This window comes from Ctenopharyngodon idella, chromosome 11 (genome assembly GCF_019924925.1).
Source record: "Ctenopharyngodon idella isolate HZGC_01 chromosome 11, HZGC01, whole genome shotgun sequence".
NCBI lineage: Eukaryota > Metazoa > Chordata > Actinopteri > Cypriniformes > Xenocyprididae > Ctenopharyngodon > Ctenopharyngodon idella.
The window spans coordinates 6,711,152-6,730,295 of NC_067230.1; the positions used below are offsets into that span (position 1 = coordinate 6,711,152).

Consider the following 19,144-nt stretch of genomic DNA (forward strand, 5'->3'; position numbering starts at 1 on the left):
AGATCTGTGCCTTGCCACAATTCTGTCTCTGAGCTCTTCAGGCAGTTCCTTTGACCTCATGATTCTCATTTGCTCTGACATGCACTGTGAGCTGTAAGGTCTTATATAGACAGGTGTGTGGCTTTCCTAATCAAGTCCAATCAGTATAATCAAACACAGCTGGACTCAAATGAAGGTGTAGAACCATCTCAAGGATGATCAGAAGAAATGGACAGCACCTGAGTTAAATATATGAGTGTCACAGCAAAGGGTCTGAATACTTAGGACCATGTGATATTTCAGTTTTTCTTTTTTAATAAATCTGCAAAAATGTCAACAATTCTGTGTTTTTCTGTCAATATGGGGTGCTGTGTGTACATTAATGAGGAAAAAAAATTAACTTAAGTGATTTTAGCAAATGGCTGCAATATAACAAAGAGTGAAAAATTTAAGGGGGTCTGAATACTTTCCGTACCCACTGTAGGTGTGAAGTCCACTTTTTTTCTATTGTTAATGTCAATCACTCATCAAAGTATTACTCCAATGTGAAACATTTACATCAGGTGTTCTCTTTAATTCACTTGCACCATACAAAAACTATTAATTACAATTTAGACCACCAGATCTTTATTTATATACAATATGTAAACATCTATATGTTCTTCTTGACCGTTCTCCTTTTCTGTACATGTTTTGGAATAACATATTTATGCACTTTTAATAGCATAACACAGAGGAATGTTTCTGTTTGTGGTTCATAGATACAGTATCTTATGGGTTCATAAGATTTTTTTCTTAAAACACTGAGAATACAGCATCAAAATTAATTCTATATGCAAAATTATAACTAACAAAAAGTGTTAAACAAGTACATTTTTAATCACCTGTGTTGGTGAGAAGTTACAGTCCTGTTAACAAGGATATTAAAACCTAATTTAAATAAAACCAATAATAAAAGTTTTACAATGTTTAAACACAAATTAGGTATTTTTGAAAGATCAAGGAGGATGCATAAATTACTTGTCTAAAAGTAATTATAAACTTAAAGGCAAATAATTTTTTGACACCAACAATATAGGCATGACAAAATCTGTCATCAATGGTCTAACACTACCTTGCAACTGTTGAACGTAAACGTACGTTTCAACTGTTAAAGATAAACGTAAATAAAAAGAGAACCCATGAGATCCTACAGATGTCACAAAATAACATCAACAGGACAGGTGAACGGGCAAAACAAAAAACTGAAGGCATTAAAGATATATTACAGGAAACCAAATAAACAGAGCCTCACATTTATAATGCTCACTCTTATCTAGTGATAATATAGTTTTACAACCTGTTTCAACCTTCTCCTTTCCATGGAGACACAAAATCGAACAAGATAAAGTAGTCATAATTTGTGAAACAGTGTTTAAACTCGTCATAGCGATGTATGGACAAGATATAACGTAGCCTCTTAGGTTTTATATAACCAAATGTTCTTTTGATAAATTAGCATAAATAAGATATTCCAATAAATACAGCACAGTACTCTTCTTAAAAATATTAAAAATAAAAAATAACCACATTCTGTACTATTTTTTTTTTTGGAATTGGAAATAAAAAAAAACATGTCGCTGTAACCATTTTAAAAGTGAATGATGTGACTCATTCTTTCAAGATTATACCTGCAAATCAGGTGTTCTGAAATACTATAAATATAAATTTGGCAACATTAAAAACATGAACTCAAAAGTTATCAGAGCCCACATACCCACAAGATTTGAAAGAAAAAGAAATAAATTCTGTTTACAATCAAACTCAACAGAGAATTGGACAACCCTCTCAATCCTACAGCAGGAAATGTTTGGATGGTCTTTGTGTCTTAGTTTTGGAACATTCAGACATATTCATAACAGAAAAAACCCACAAAAGCACAATCAGGCAAGACAAATGTTAGTTAAAAGAATTTTTGTAGTGAAGAATTTGACAACATCTATGTACAGCTGTACAAACGTAAGTGCTGTTGTAGTGTATGTTTTGTACATGTGAGCTAGGACATAGTGACAGTGACATTGTCCTTAGCTTTATCCGCTTCACTGTCTTTGTCTGGAGGTGTAGCAGATACAGTCTCTCTAGGGGAGTTGGGTCCATTGTTCGGCTGCCCAGGAGCTTTGGGAGTAACGTCTGTGCTGCCTTCTGACTCTTGTTCTTGCTGTGATGACGTTGCTGGAATTCACAAAGTCATTTCATATACTTATTAAAACTTAGTAATAAGACAAGTCATTTTATCCATATGGATAATATATATATACAGATGCTTTAAATTGATCAAAAGTAACAGTAAAGACATTGTCACAATACATTTTTATTTCAAATAAATGCTGTTATTTTTAACTTTCTATTCATCAAAAAATTCAAAAAAAAAAAAAAAAACCTAATTATCACAGTTTAAAACTGCTGTCTTGATTTCTCACAACTTATGTGCCTTTTCTGGGCGAGACAGAGTGAACGGCGTTAATAGAGTCTCACAAATGCCCAAGTCGTTTTTTTTTTAAAATTCTCCTTTTGTGGTCCATAAAAGAAAGAAGGGCATACGGCATTAGAACAATACCAGGGTCAGTAAATGATGACTTAATTTTCATTTTAGGGTGAACTATCCCTTTAATTCAGTTGGCTGCTGTCACTTTAAGACCTGACACACATGATGCGGATCTAACACACTTCTGATGTTCTCACAGCTCTTTATAGTCACTTAAGACTTTTTAACTCGTGCTTATGACGATAGCCGCCAATAAAGGGCATTACGACAAAATTTTGTGTTTCTGTCCATCGGTCTTTATTCAGTAACGAGTAATCAAATGAATGACTTTTTCCTCCGTCACAACGGAAGAACACCGTTACTGACAAAAAAAGACGCGTTACTATAATTGAGCTCACTGAAGCGGTTTTCATCCGAGTAGGCTCTCTCTCAGCCATAGGACCTGCAAAGTTTTATCTCTGGTGTGTGTTGGGGAGGGACACAGGCTAACTGATGGTGATTGGTGTGAGACTAGAGATGAAAGACCTGCAAAGCGTTTTGTTGTAAAGAAATAGTACAGGTTAGTCCTACACAAATATAATTTTAAACTGATAATAATGTACGATGCTCTGTGTGTGTGTCAGAGCATGCGAGCAGAGCGCGAGCTCAAACCAGAATATGCTTTGTGACATGCTGGATCGAAAATATGTGAAATAAGTTGTTTCTAGTCGACTAGTAGTTGTTCATTTAAGCCATTAGTTGGCTAATCACATTTATATTAATTTAATTTCTTAAATACTGGAGATAATAATGAGTGTAATAATGAGCGTTTACGTAATATAGGCTATATAGCAGTCAAGCGCACACATAAAGCTTGCCATAAAGAAGTGGCAAAAGTAATGATTATGAATGTGACAAAAACAGTAAGGAGACATTTTAATTGTTTATTAATAAACTTATGTTTTCTGAATCAGTGTCGGCTGCAAAGATGAAGTTGACATTGCTGACTCTCATCATCTCCGCAGAGAGATTGAACATTTCAGTTGGATTACATAATCAGAGAGTAGCCTATTTCTTTGTTTTGAATTATTTTGTTTAAAAGTAGACATTTCAAGCTTTCTATAGGTATATTTCTCATGTCTGTGAGGCAAGCAGCCTATACGCTGAGTTTCGGTTCATTTAGCTATAAGATGCGCTCCAGTTCACGTGCAAGTGATCGCGCCGGCGCCTCCATGTCATGATTATATTGTCTGCTATATTTGCTTCTTATTTATTAAATCCAGGCAATTGGTTGATGAAACATTGATTAAAATTAAGATATAATTTTTACAAAACGAAATTCACTTTAAAGAAAAGCTTTCTACAAAACAAAACTTAATGAAGTGGTCAAAATCATGTCTCCCGATATATTGCCAAAGTCCCTTCAAGACAAGTCATTTCACTTTGAAACGCCTCTCGGGCATCCAAGTGCAGCTCCTATCTCTCTGAATGGGGAAACATCAAATTTTCTAAAGCTGTTTGCCAAGCTTTCGATTAAATTTCATATTTGAAATCACCAATGAAATCTGACAACAACTGTCTCATAAATTTTGTTTCTAAACGCTCGAATCATGACAAAAAAAACGGTATTTTTCAGGCTGGATCAAGCTAATGCACATGCGCAGTCCTAAATGTCTTGTGTCTCATTTCGGAGGCATGCATCTGACTGTTTCTATAGAAACCGGAGCTTCTAACGGCCGCTGCAGTGATGCGATGACTTTACCAATCGGCGATTGGCTCTTATTTAGAAGGCGGGCCATATTGCGCGTTGCACTTTCTTCCATTTATAATAATACGTGTGACGCGTCTTGTGTTATTCTATAGTCTTTGATATTGCGCATCTTATGATGTATTCTATCTTACTCATGCTGTTCACTTTTCATAATCAAATAGATGAATTTAAAACATAACATAGGCCTATTTAAACATAAATATGAAACTACGTTTTCTTTAATGGCTACCAACACATAGTACAGTACAGAGAAATTTCATGTCGTGAGCAAGAGCGGATCATGGGTCGAGTCGGATTAAGCATAATTTATTTTTAGACTTATATTTAATATTGGGGGCTTCCAAGTTATTTGACATTTTTGAATTTTTTAAAAAAAAGTAACGCAATAGTTACTTTCCCTGGTAATTAGTTACTTTTATAATAATGTAACTCAGTTACTATTTGTGAGAAGTAACTAGTAACTATAACTAATTACTTTTTTATAGTAACATGCCCAACACTGCTGTCCGTTCATATTTGAAAGAGAACTCAATGCTGGCACGCTGTGTGCTTGTTTTACAGACATCGGAAGTACGGTGACGAGGAAGGGACATGTAATGTTCAATTCACTTAGGCTATGTTCAGACTGTCACTCCAAATCAAATTTTTGTGCATATCTGATTGAAATCCAATCAGATTTAGCAAGTGTGAATGGCAAAATCAGTTCAAAATCAAATCAGTTTCGAGCTACATTCATATGTGGTTTGAAATCCTATTTAAATCGCATTTCTGGAAATCCATTTCAGTCTGACTGCTCTGATCGCTTTTCACATGCTTTATGTGACTTTCTAATGGCACGTAAAACCTAAACGTCAGACATTGTTATAGGAAACATCCCGAAAGTCGCTACAGAAACAAGTTGTTGTTGTTGCAAAGTGCCAGACAAGTAGAAAATGACAATAAAAGGGAGTCGTGTTTTGAAACGTTTCTGCCGCTGCCTCAGAAGACACAGTAGTCCAGTTCGGCGGCTACACTTTGTTATGTTGTAAATAAGACAACATCTGTAATGCAAACCCTTCTATGTTGCGGTTGTTGTTGTTTTTGCTGTATACCTACCAACACAACATCATTGCCATTGAAACCAAAGCAGATAATCCGGAAAACGCAAGAGCGGACACACAAATAATCGGATTCGGACTGACAGTGTAAATGTAGCATTAGTTTTGTCGTAGCCATGAGAACATTTTGTCGAGGTAACGACATCCTTAAGTCCCACAAATGTGAAGTCGTGGCCTCAAGATCCTATGTTGCAGGAAGGACAGTTTTCTCGTGCTCACAACTTCTTATGTTGAAGGAACGACATCTAATACATGAAACAAACCTGTGTGACCATAGCAACCTGGGATTATCAGATATTATTATGATATATTAATAAATTAATATTTTATTTTGAATTAAGGATGACAAAAAGTGCAGAATTAAGAAATGATTATATTAACTATACTACTAAGCATATTATATTATATTGCGCACAATGTTTCCTATATAGACAGCATTCAAATGAAGTTTGTTACTATCAATAAATGTTAAAAGATTATGTAAGAACATAAAATAATATAGACCTACAAGAAAACATTTTTTATCCATCTTTTCCCACAGCCTTTTAAATCCATTCACTGATCATGTCTTTTTTATTAAATATTTTTATATTATTATTATTATTATTATTATTCTTATAAAAAACCCTATAGCCTATTAATTAGTAGGCAAAATGAAATAGAATATATAGCATATGATAAATTCCCGTTAATTGAACTTCCTGTAAAATTTCTGTAAGTGCGCCTACAGAAGTTGAGCATATAGAATCAAAGCTTTATTGGCATGACTGTCAGGCATTTACAGTATTTACAAAACCTAGGCTATGTAAGTAGGTCTTTAGCCTATACAGAATGGTAACTGGGTAAAGAGATAATGAGATCAATAAAATAGCCTACACAAATATTAAACAAAAATAAGTGAATGGATCAGTGAATAGATTTAAAAGTCTTTGGGAAGAGATTAATATTTTTTCCCTTTTTTTGTAGCTTAAATATTCTTTTAGCCTATTATTAGGCTAATAACAATTATTCAAACTTAATTTGAATGCTGTCACGGCACGAGCCTATAATACATTTGTAAATGAAATCAGACGCTCATTTATCGTAACATACTGGCGTATCATAAGCCTAAAGAAATACAGTCATAAAGTCAAAACTTTATTGTCATGATCGGGCATTTACAGTATTTACAAACACAAGTAACATAATATACAGAACGTTAATTAGGTAAAGAAATACATATAATGAAGGGAAAAAATAAAGCAAATACATAACAATGAATAAAAAAATAATTTTTAAAAATATTAAATATTAAACAAAAAAGAAACGATTGGTGAATATATTAAAAAAAAACTGTGGGATGGGATATATACAATTTTTTCTTATAGGCCTATTATTTTAAGTTCTTTTTTCTTTTAACTTTTTTTGATAATAACAAACTTTATTCAAATGCTGTCTATAGCCAGCATCACAGGAAATACTTATAAATAGGCTATAATAGTAGGTTAATATAATCATTTCTTAATTCTACAGTTTTTTGTCATTCTTAATATACATTTCTGATAATCCCAGGTTGCTATGGTCACGCAGGTTCCTTTACACATAACTCAAGGCTATGAGAAAAATATGTTGAATCTCGAGGCCATGACTTCACATTCACAGCCACAACACATTATCATGTTCCCACGAGTTAAAGGGATAGTTCACCCAAAAATTTAAATTCTATCATTTACTCACCCTCAGGTTGTTCCAAACCTGTATGAATTTCTTTGTTCTGCTGAACACAAAGGAAGATATTTTGAAGAAAGTTTATACAGGTTTGGAACAACCTGAGGGTGAGTAAATGATGACAGAAGTTTTATTTTTGGGTGAACTATCCCTTTAATATGTTGTGGCCACGACAAAACTAAGTGAACCGAACACATCCCCTCCCGTACACCAGTATATCTTTGAGTTCTCTTTTGCATCTTATCGCACTTTAAATCATATAGCTAATGTAACACTAGCTATAGGATGCCAGGAAAAAACTGATGCTGTGTTAACTGCGCTAAATATTTTTAATGTGTTAAAATGAAAAAAAAAAAAAAAAAAAAAAATCACAAAATTAACATGTTAATTTTGACAGCCCTAATTAAAATAAAAAAAACAGTAATTTTAAATTGAAATAATATTTCACAATATTACTGTTTTACTGTATTTTTTTAATCAAATAAATGCAGGCTTGGTAAGCATTAGAGACTTCTTTTAAAACATTTAAAAATCTTACTTTTGAATGATAGTTCATATTTATCAGGTAATTTATAATATATGACAAACATAAACATTTACACTAGTAAATTATGATGATTTTGTAGTATTTGTTTAGTTCAATAAGTAAGGATAATAAAAAAGGCATATATAACAAATAAAAGCATTGTATTTCTTATTTGGATTACCAATGAAAGTTCTGTTAGATTCTGAACCTCATTTTGTCTTACCAGACTGTGTGCATGACTTCATGTGCTCAGGCCAGTGTGCTTGTTGGCAGGGATAGTCGCAGTAGCTGGTGTTCCAGCAACAGTAGAAAATTGCCTCCTTTCTGCAGTTTGCACACCACTGCTTCTTTTTTGTTTCATCCACGGCCTGCTGTTTCTCCACCTCCATCTGCTTCTTGACCTCTGTCACAATTCGCTCTCGCTCCTGCTCAAGACTCTGCCTCATCTCTGCCATGGTTAGCTCTGTGTACATTGGTACCATATCAACATCACTGATTTTTTTTAATTTATCGCTAGGAAGACATATCAGCCATTTATAAATTTGAGACCATGACATGAAAATAATGATCAGTTTATCAGTATAGGTCAGATTATCAGATTATTGGTGTATCGCTAAGTTAAATAAACTATTATTATTACATTTTTAAAAATAAAGGTTCCATACAGCAATGCCATATAAAGAACCAATTTTGTTTTCTCAAAGAACCTTTCAGTGAACAGTTCTTAAAAAAAAAAGTCTTAATGTGGAGAACGTTTAAAAAAAAAAAAAAATCTAAACTTTTTCCACTATAAAGGAATTTTGTGGAATGGAAAGATTCCATAATAAAGAACCTTAATGTTTAAGAGTATATGAGAAAATTAAATACCTAAATTGTGCTTCATCTCCGATAACTCTTGTTGATGTAGCCACTGCAGTTTTTCAATTTCAATTCGCAACCGTCTAATCTGTAACAGGGTAGAAAGGCAGTTTTATTCATATTCTTAAGTTTTTAAATAATTCACCAATAGTGCTTTGCTCTTCTCCAAATACAAACCTCAGCTATTGTGTTTCCCGACGTACTCTTGGAAAGGTCATTATATATCTCAGTCATCGTCCCTTTAATTGCATCCATGATCTGTTAATAGTTTAAAAACAATCAGTTAGTTAAACACATACACAATTACATTTATGGACCAATTAAAATGGTTTTCATCTAAAGATGAAAACCATTTCTATCAGCAATCTCACTTTGTTAGTGTACTTGGCTATGTCTGCTGCTACATCTGCAGATGTGGTGGGGATCTGGAAGTCTCCGGTTGTGGAAGTTGATGATGAAGAGGAAGAGCTGACGGTGGCTCCTGCCATCATGGTGGCTGATACCGGTGTGCTGGTCACCAGGGTGACTGCAGAGGTGGAGGTGGTGTGTGGGGAGTCTTTCTGCTGCACAGCTGGATTTAAACATGACAACAAATGTAACACTTTTCATAATAATGAGATATATATATATATATATATATATATCATTATTTGCATGAATATTTCACATGAACAGAGCAATAGCCAATCATAACGAGATGGAAACACTGCTTCTCTCACATGACTTTTTCCCATTCATTTTTCATTACCCCCCACCAAACCCACGACACACTTTAGGGGGTCTGTTAAAACTCAATGGGCTCATGGGAGGCAAGAGAGAAGCTGCTGGTGTTGCTGTTGGAGTTGTTTTTGTGTGTGTTTTTGAAAGAAGTCTCTTATGCTCACCAAAGCTGAATTTATTTAATCAAAAATACAGTGAAACATGCAGAATAGAAAGTTAAATGAACAGCATTTAATTGAAACAGAAATCTTTTGTAACATTATAAATGTCTTTACTGTCACTTTTGATCAGTTTAATGCATCCTTGCAGAATAAAAGTATTAATTTATTTTCTTTCTTTTCTTGATGTACTTATGCCCAAACTTTTTAATGGTAATGGTTCATGGTTTCCACAAATATATTAAGAAGCACAACTGTTTTCAACATTGGTGATGAAGACGAGAGTAATGATGCTGAAAATTCAGCTTTGCCATCACAGGAATAAATAACATTTTGAAATATATTAAAATAGAAAATAGTTATTTTAAATATACACTACTGTTCAAAAGTTTTAGATCGGTAAGATTTTTTAAATGTTTTTAAAAGAAGTCTCTTCTGCTCACCAAGGCTGGTCCAAAATACAGCAAAAACAGTAAATATTGTGAAATATTTTTTACTATTTAAAATAACTGTTTTCTATTTTAATATATTTTAAAATGTAATTCATTCCTGTGTTGGCACAGCTGAATTTTCAGCATCATTACTCCAGTCTTCAGTGTCACATGATCCTTGAGAAATCATTCTAATATGTTGATTTGCTGCTCAAGGAACAGTTATTATTATTATCAATGTTGAAAACAGTTGTGTACATTTTTTTTTTTTCAGGATTCTTTGATCTATAGAAAGTTAAAAGAACAGCATTTATCAGAAATAGAAAGCTTTTGTAAGATTATAAATGTATTTCAATTTAATGCTAAATAACCCTGACTTGCTGAATAAAAGTATCAATTTATTAAAAAAAAAAAAAAAAAAAATATATATATATATATATATATATATATTATATAATAATAATAATAATAATAATATATATTATTATTATATATATATTATCTTACTGACCCCAAATGTTTTTAAAACATTTAAAAAATCTTACCGATCTAAAACTTTTGAACGGTAGTGTGTATATATATATATATATATTGAACTGAATACCTTTCACAGCCTGTCGTGTTTGGTATCTGGTGCTGGATGAAGGCTGCTGTCCCGTCGAGGATGAGGAGACCTGCGCTTGCTGCTGTGGCTGTTGGCTGTGCTGCACCTGCGTTAACACCTGAGCCTGAGTGGCCGGTTGCGCTTGGCCTTGCTGCTGCCTATGCACCTTCTGCATGTGCCACTTTTGAGAGGACGTCTGAAACTTGGTAGTGGGGTTCCACACGACAGCCCGCTGCACCACAGGTACGGTCTCTCTGGGCAGTAAGGGCCGCTGTTTCTTTACTGTGCTGGTGGAGATGGGTGAGGAACTGTTGGTGGTGGAGGGAGTGGTAATGGGGAGGGTTGAGGTCAGAGTGGTGCTGGTCTGGGCTGCTGTGAGAGGTATTATGTTAAGCGGGACAGACATTGGGGACTGAGATGGGTCTTTAATAATTGGGGAGGAGGAAAGGACCGCCGAGTTCTGAGGCTGGGTGAGAGTGCTTGAAATTGGAGTGGCTTTACCTGCAGTCAAAGAAAAGAGCATGAGACAGGGAGGTTATTATAGTAAAATTATGTATATATTTCTCATGGGAGAAATATATTTTCATGTCCTAAAATAACTAAAACACACAACTCTAAAATGAAAATGAAAATATATCAAAATATTAATATTTAAAAATAAATAAATAAAAATGCCAAAAAACAATAAAATTACTAAAACTTGAAAATGGAAAATATAAAAACTATTTCAAAATATTAATAAACACTATAATAATGTCTCAATGATTCTAAAATAACACTGGTATGAGAACAGCTGAATTTAATTTACCTTGTATCCTAACCAGGGTGACAATATTAACTGGCAAGCAATAAATAACTAAATCATTTCTTTTTTGTTCAACAGAATTTTTCAACAAGATATTTGTTTGTTTATTAGTTTCAGTTTTGTCCAGTTAAGCTGGTTATCCCAACTTTTTCAGTGGTTCAAACAGTTAAATGTTAAAAGTTCACTCAGATTTTTTTTTGTGATGATAAAATTTATCATATGGCAGTCATCTTACACTTGACATCTAAGGTACTGTACATTATCACTATTACACGGCTACTCAGCAAATGAATACAAAGTCTATATGGACATGAAATACTCACAAAACTATTAATCTGTAATTATTTTACAATCTTACCCCTTTAATATCTTACGTAGGCAACAAAAAAGTCTACTACAACGTACAACACAATCGGCTTAGCAACCAGACGAACACTAAAACAATATTAAAGAAATATTAATACTGAAGATCAGAGATTTTTTTTTTACTACAGTCGGTAAATTTGACGCAAGATGGCGTCAGTTGCGTTTGTTTGAAACGAAAGCGCGTGTCCGCGCCTCCGCGATATGATACGAGCGTGCAATCTGATACTTCGTCGCCGTCGGCCTATTAGAAAATATCTGACAGCTAAATGGTGCGATTGATAAATCAAAATCACGAATTCAAGAAAGACGTGTAATAAATAGCTGACAAATATGCCATATGGCAGTTATCTTCAACACGGCAACAGAACGGCATGGATACAGCATTATACAAGTTCAGAAGTTTTCTCTTACCGTCACCGATGATATTTTATTTATTTATTTTGTGAGTAAAAGTGTCTGATAATATTGCGGTTACGGAGATAAAACAAATAGTATTCGGCAGGTTTTGTGATCTCAATATGGCGATCACCATGAAGATAAATATTGTCTGACGGGCTGTGATTTTGTTGCTACATTGACTCACTTTACGTGTGAAAAGAAAAATTAATTGATGCTGGAAACTTGTCTAATGGCAAATGTTAAGGTGTAATAGAGGTTTAAGTTGTATCTTAATTTAAAGAAGTTGTGTTACTATTGACATCTCTTCTCTGATGACGTGTTTTCGGCAAGAGGGCGGGACAACCTGTCACATTATGAGATCACAGCAATTAATAGCAAACCACAACCATCCAATGATCCAATCAATTCCCATTAGACAAAATCAAGTCCCGCCCTACATTCCCAGCATAAATGGTCCAGGCTGGTTTATGCTGGTTATAGTGTTGGTCTTGCTGGGGACCATCAAACCAACATCCTATGCTGGTCCACCAGCAATCCCACTTCCTATGCTTGGAACCAGCAAACCAGCATCCCATGTTGGTCCTCCTTATGTTGCTGAACAGCAATGCTGGATTTTCAGCAGGGATTTTCTTGTTCGAGAAGCCTTTTCACTTGGATATACATCACAATAGAGAAGGAAAGAAATTCACAACTTTCATGCCGACTTTAAAGGAGTCATGAACTAAGAAATCAAATTTTCCTTGAGCTTTTGACATATAAGAGGTCATCATACTATAAGAATATCCTGTAAGTGTAAGAACTGAAAACTTCCTTGTTAGTCCAAAAACAGCTTTTATTGTAAGCAAGTCCAGATAACAAGAATGTGCTTCTTTATTACACAATAGTGCGACAAAAGACCACCTTTGCAAAAGAAAATCACTGCCTACTTCATCATTGCAACTTTGGCCCCACCCACCGGTGTGCTAGTGTGATGACGAGGAGAGAAGAGCACAGGATCACTCACTGGGCTAAAAATTACATTATCTTCAAAAGGATCCTAATGCTATGAATGTGGTTATTTATTTTCAACAATGTGAATGTCTCAGTTGAGCTTTATTTATCTGTATTCGGTACATTTCACTGTGGATTGTTTGGTAAATCAGTCATAATTTCGATGCAGGCTTTGCAAACAGACTTTTACAATATGGACTCGACCGTAATGTGACAACATGTAAGCAACTGTGTTAATTCTAATGCCTGATCTGTGACCAGTGATTTCTGATATGTAATGATTCATGTAAATCAAACCAGTGACTAAATAGTCAACTTCACACTGTTTCTTTTAGTAGGATGAAAATAAACTTATTTAAACTGTGATTAAATAATATATAGAAAGCGATCAAAGAACGTTCCCTTTACAATCGCTGGAGCTGTCAATCAAACAGAGCGAGTTTATCAGTGACTGAGTTCTGGACTCTTGCCAAAACTCCTGTTATAATAAACTAATCTCTTATTTACATTGTGTTTGCACTATTAGTTATGATGAAAGCATTCGTTAGTGTGCAGAAATCGAGTTAAAATGACGAGATCACTGCATTCATGTGCTCAACATGTCTGTGATCGGCTACAATGCTCATCACTGCAACCTTTCATGCCATGATCTAAATATTACGCCATACATATAAATGTAATGCTATAATCAACACTTTTAATGATTAGTTAACCTTGAGAGCTGTAAAAACTTGCAAAAAGTTTTTGAGAGAGTTTCACTGTTCCACACGTAATACTAAGCTATTTCATATGCAAAGATGTTAGCCAATCACAGTAGTGGGCGTTTACACTTAAGTCTTACAGCAGACACGCCCCTTAAAACAGCGTTCAAACAAGAGGGCTAAAATCAGGGTAGGAAAAATGCCTTTTATTTCTAAATTATGACAATTTTTGATGTAAAAAGCATTCTAACATTATAAGTGCACCCCAGGAAACATAAAACAATGCAGTTCATGACCCCTTTAAAGCCTTCCACGAATAGCCATTGATATATGTATGGTCTCTCATATTCAGGTTGGGCATAGGCAAAATCTCTTTTTAAACTAGGTGCTTGTGTATACCCTAGACCAGAGGTTTTCAACCCTGCTCCTCGGGCCCCACTTGGACCCACAGTTAATCAAGCTTTTCAGGATTGCTTGCACTGGCAGGTAAGCTGAAGCAGGTTGGACATAAACTTTGCAGGACAGTGGGTCCCTGGGAGCAGGTTTAAGGACCTGTGCCCTAGACTACACTACTGCCCATATGGGAGAATGTGTTTAATATAGAATGCTACTTTGATGTCTTAAATATGAGACGATTCATATCGACGAGACTTATTATATTGAATGGTCGGCAGCCCTATGCTTTATTGACACTGATTCATAAAGGAAATCTGACCTTCAGGTTTGGAGGCTGTTTGCTCTTTGAGTGCGGTGACAGCGGCTGAATCCTTCCTGGTCCTCTTCCTCTCCTTCCCTGCCTGCTCTTCCCCCAGGTCAATGACCAGCTCCCTCTCAGAATCTGAGTCCATGTCTACATCCACAGATGCCGGCTGCCCGGCCTCCTCAGAGTTCTTGGGTTTCTCTCTGGAATCTGAGGATGCTTGAGCTGTTTTCAGTTTCTCAGGAGGTTCTTTCTCTGAGTCCATACCTGGTTTGTCTTTAGCTATAGGGTCGGAGGTGCTTTTTTGGCTGGTTTCTCCTTTGGTTGCTGCACTGGCCGTAGCAGCAGACTCTGTGCTGCTATCTTTGTCCTCACCAGCAGCAGCCGATGGTTTTAACTTTTTCTTGGGTGGCTCTTTCTCATTTTTATCATCAGCTGCGTTTTTGTCTTGGCCACTCTTGGATTTCTGTTCATCGTCGCTGCCGTATTCACTGTCGCTGGAGTCAGACTTGTCAGATTCCTCTGAATCGCTGTGCTCTACGCCTTTATACACATCCTCAGATATTTCATCTATACCTGTGAGACAGAGCAAATGTTTAACCTTCAGATAAGTAATGGCACATTTGCATGGCACATTCTTCATAAATATAAAGGCTTTGTAAAATAAATGACTGGACAGGACTATTTATAAAATAATTAAAAGAAAAGTCTTTGTCTAACATTTTTTGTGACAAAAGTTATATTATAAAATGTTTTTAAATATCTTGAGAAATCTAAAAGTTCTATTCTGAAAACTATTACATATTCCCAAAAGTGTATTAAATTAAGTGAAACCATATTCAATAAACGGGCATAATTAATCAAAAGGTTTTTTTTTTTGTTTGTTTGTTTTACAAAATTCTAATAAAATGAAATGGTTAGCAGAATTTTGATAATGGTGTGTGAATGGCACCAATGTGAATAAAAGTGAAAGCAACTGCCACTGCAATTTTACGTTAATTTAAAGTGTGAAAATGGCTTTTGTGTTTCTGAACTCACCCAGCTGTGCTTTGCAGCTCTCTATGGTCTTGTCCAGGTTGAGTTGGAAACGGCTTCTGATTTGTCTCTTTGGGGAAGTGAGGGAGGGCTGAGCCCCCTGCTGCTGTTGTTGCTGGACACTTTCACTCAGCTCCTTTAGGTCCATCTCTGCCTTACTACGATCTGAAAGAAATCATAATGCTCTCACTAGACCATTTATGAGCATATAAAAGCATATGGGTGGAATTAAATAAAATTAAAGAATTTGAGAGAGTTTACCAATTCTTTTTTTTTTTTTTTTTAGGTATATCTTGTATAAATATTTTTATATTTTATTCAGCAAGAATGCATTCACTGACAAAAGTCAGTGAAGTTAATACAAAAGATTTCTATTTTAAATAAATGCTGTTCTATTTATCAAAGTATCCTGGAATAAAATGTATCATGGTTTACACAAAAGTATTAAGCAGCACATCTGTTTTCAACATTAATAATAATAAGAAATGTTTTTTTGAGCACCAAATCAACATATTAGAATGATTTCTGAAAGATCATGTGACACTAAAGACTGGAGTAATGATGCTGAAAATTCAGCTTTGCCATCACAGGAATATATTACATTTAAAATATATTTAAAATCGAAAACAGTTATTTTAAAATGTAATAATATTCACAATATAAATGCAGCCTTTTTGAGAATAAGAAAACAAAACCATTTAAACCCCACACTTTTGAATGTTAGTGTATATTCAGAAAATAAATTTGGCTTGTTTTTTATCAGATTAAACAATTAATCAAAGAAATAATCAACATGTTAATCAACTGATGAAGGTTTACCAAGGTTGAGGTTGAGGATGCTGCCAGTGGTGGGGGTCTTCTCCTGTTTAACCGGGGTGCTGGGAGCTGGTGAGTGGAAAGGTTTAGGGCTCTCTAAGGTGTTGCCCGTGAGACCTGCTCTAGGAGGGGCAGGTGATGCTGTAAGAGTAGAAATGAGCTTTAATAATACATACTGCTATATTTGAATACTATTATAACATAATTACATTTATTACTGTGTCTAAAACTATAGCAGTACATGTTTTTGTCAGGTTGCTTCTGATCTCTACTATATCTTCAAAGCCCTTTTCAATATATTTGACTTCACAAGTCCATATGCAATGCAGCAGTGTGCATTTTTCAATCTTATATATACCAGTGCAATCCAGTGACTCCTCTCCAGTGCTGTAATGGGGCAGGGCCGCTCTAGCATGACCTTTCTCTGCAGTCTCCTGTTCTCCATCAGATCCCGTATGGGCAGAGGAGTTAGTGCTCATTGGTGAACGAGGCATATCCGTCAATGAGATTCGTCTTCCTGTCCCGCCCCCTACGCTCCCACTGGACACCATGCTCTTGCCCACGAGCAACTTAGGAGATGCCGTTACATCAAAGCTGAACTTGATCTTCTCAAGTTTTTCAGGTTTGATGGAGCCCGCACCAGGATTTCCCGGGTCCACAAGCATCTGAAACTGGTTGTCTGGTGTGTAGGGCGTGCGGAATGGGGCGTAATTAAAGACTCCAAATTTTTTGCGGATGTTTTCTACATACACTTCCATCTCCTGCATGGCACTGTTGAAGATGCTCTTGGTCTTTTTCACAGAGAAGGGAATCTCTTTGGACATGAGGTAGCAATTGTTAATAGGAACCCAGGCCCTGTATATTAAAACAAATAAGTTAGAATAAAATAAAACAGAATGAAGTTACATACATAATAAGTAATGATGTGAAATGTCAAGTAATTTTTCTGCACAATATCAATCACAGCCAATCAAAACATATTTATTTAATATACAGATATCAGAAGTGGAGAAATGCAGGGCTGCAACAACTATCTAATCTATAAAATTGCAACAAAAAATCCATATTGAAAGTAATTTGTGCACTGTGCATAAAGAAGGTCAGTCTATTTACATGAAAAAAAAACATTTTATGGAAAAAAACATTTGGGAAAAAAAATAAGGCACCACAATAAATGTTAAATGTCAATGAAATAATTAAAATATTCTTTTTGATGAAATATTTGATGTTAAATAGATTTTAAATTGTAAATGTAAATGTAAAAGCAAATGCACATAATGATGTTTTTAATGAGTATTGTAACTGTAACGGTAACTGTAAATGAATGTAAATGTTTCTTACATTTACAGGATAAAATACATTATGTATTTAGTAATTTTTTAAAACCTTTTTATGCACAAAATGGATAGAATAACCTACATTTATAATTGACTTTATTGCCTTCAATTTGGAGAAGAACATTGGGCAGAATGTGGAACATTTTTTTTAAATATGTATAAACATTTTTATCGGATTAATCAATTATTCAAAGAAATAATTGACGTGTAGTAGGGCTGTCAAAATGTGCAATTATGCAACACTGTTGATGCTCACTTCTGATTAGGACTAAAAACTCAGATTAACATGGAGCAAATTAAGTTATTGATTGACGTTTTGCCACATAGCGGATGGTTATGACGTGGTTCAGTGGTTCCTCACCTGTCATGTTGCCCAAAGAACCGTGCATCCACTTGTCCATCTTTGTCTCGAAGAGCTTTGGCAGGCCAAAATGGGAATCCCTTCAGCTTGGCCCATACCAGAGGGTGGGGGTTGCTCTGATGCACACACATATTTCATGAACAGATGGGTAACTCACTGGTTACTATGTGAAGAAGGAATTTCATTTTGTTTAGTGTAAAACACTCACACATGGTTCACAAAACCAGTTGTCCCTTTTCTGGCATGCAGAGAGATAGCACTCTGGACAGACCTCGATCTCATTCATCTGAAAGGTAATTCATGTTTAAAAAACTGCCACTGAACAAAGCTTATTTTGGCTTATAATTCTTATAATTTACAATGCATACTTCATGCTCGCAGATTTTTACAATAACTTTAGCCGTTGCTGTAAGTTTATGGTTGCCTAAGAAAAAAACAGATGGAAACAGATAGTTTTAAGATAAACACTCAGCAGAAACAAATTTGACAATACTGTGGAACTGTTAGCAACCAACCTCCATTATAAATGATACAATTGTGCAAAATCCACTTCACATCAGCCAGGAAAGCCTCAGTGGAGCCATACATTTTCTTTTTGATATTCTAAATAGGAACAAAAAGTGAACACACTAATGAAACCCTTTCATAACATGCCAGATATTAAACATTCCTAAGATTTGAAAATGTTGATTTTCCAGAATTAAATGCTTCACTTTCACCTTTTCTAAAGTGCAGAGATCCATGGGATGAAATATATACTCGGCATAATCAGGATGCTGTTCTAACGACACCGGCTTCTGAAATGGTTCGGTCTGGCAAAAAAGGAGGAGACATTTTAGTATTGAAGGTATAGTTCACCCAAGAATTAAAATCATTTATTCATGAAACACAAAAAGAAATATTTAGCAGAATGTCCAAGCTGTTCTTTATACAATGAATGTGAATGGTGACCATAAATATTGTGCATGATTTAGTTTTCAAAAAAGATAAAAATTTGGTCTATTTCTCACAAAAAAGCTATCATATGATTTCACAAAATCTGAGATGTAGTGCATGAATTCTTCTGACAACTTTTGCTTGAGCCTTCTTTTTTTTTTTTTTTTTTTGGAGCTTAACAGCCTCTGTTCTCCATTCACATTTAGATCACCATCAGGGTGAGGAAATGAACTGTCTTGACGAAAGTGCAATAATGCCCTCACTGTCTTTGCATGACTGGTATTGAGCAGAATATCTTTCACTTTACCACCTCCACCAACTATGGCATTTAGACTACAGGCCAA

At 35.0% G+C, this 19,144-nt stretch overlaps 1 protein-coding gene across 5 annotated transcripts in view; it reads right to left on the bottom strand.

Moving 5' to 3' along the window:
• Positions 1–525: 525 nt before the first annotated feature.
• zmynd8 (zinc finger, MYND-type containing 8) overlaps positions 526–19,144 on the bottom strand; it is a 30,829-nt gene continuing 12,210 nt past the window's right edge. For all 5 annotated transcript variants that reach the window (XM_051911805.1, XM_051911806.1, XM_051911802.1 and 2 more), the window contains 15 exons: positions 18,584–18,676; positions 18,380–18,467; positions 18,233–18,288; positions 18,073–18,150; positions 17,865–17,980; positions 16,525–17,021; positions 16,170–16,307; positions 15,354–15,515; positions 14,331–14,891; positions 10,355–10,855; positions 8,813–9,012; positions 8,619–8,699; positions 8,451–8,529; positions 7,807–8,046; positions 526–2,190 (listed from right to left, as the gene is read on the bottom strand). In XM_051911805.1, coding sequence (XP_051767765.1) covers positions 2,015–2,190; positions 7,807–8,046; positions 8,451–8,529; positions 8,619–8,699; positions 8,813–9,012; positions 10,355–10,855; positions 14,331–14,891; positions 15,354–15,515; positions 16,170–16,307; positions 16,525–17,021; positions 17,865–17,980; positions 18,073–18,150; positions 18,233–18,288; positions 18,380–18,467; positions 18,584–18,676 — 3,066 coding nt within the window. In that variant the 3' untranslated portion in view covers positions 526–2,014. The remainder of the gene's footprint in view (positions 2,191–7,806; positions 8,047–8,450; positions 8,530–8,618; positions 8,700–8,812; positions 9,013–10,354; positions 10,856–14,330; positions 14,892–15,353; positions 15,516–16,169; positions 16,308–16,524; positions 17,022–17,864; positions 17,981–18,072; positions 18,151–18,232; positions 18,289–18,379; positions 18,468–18,583; positions 18,677–19,144) is intronic.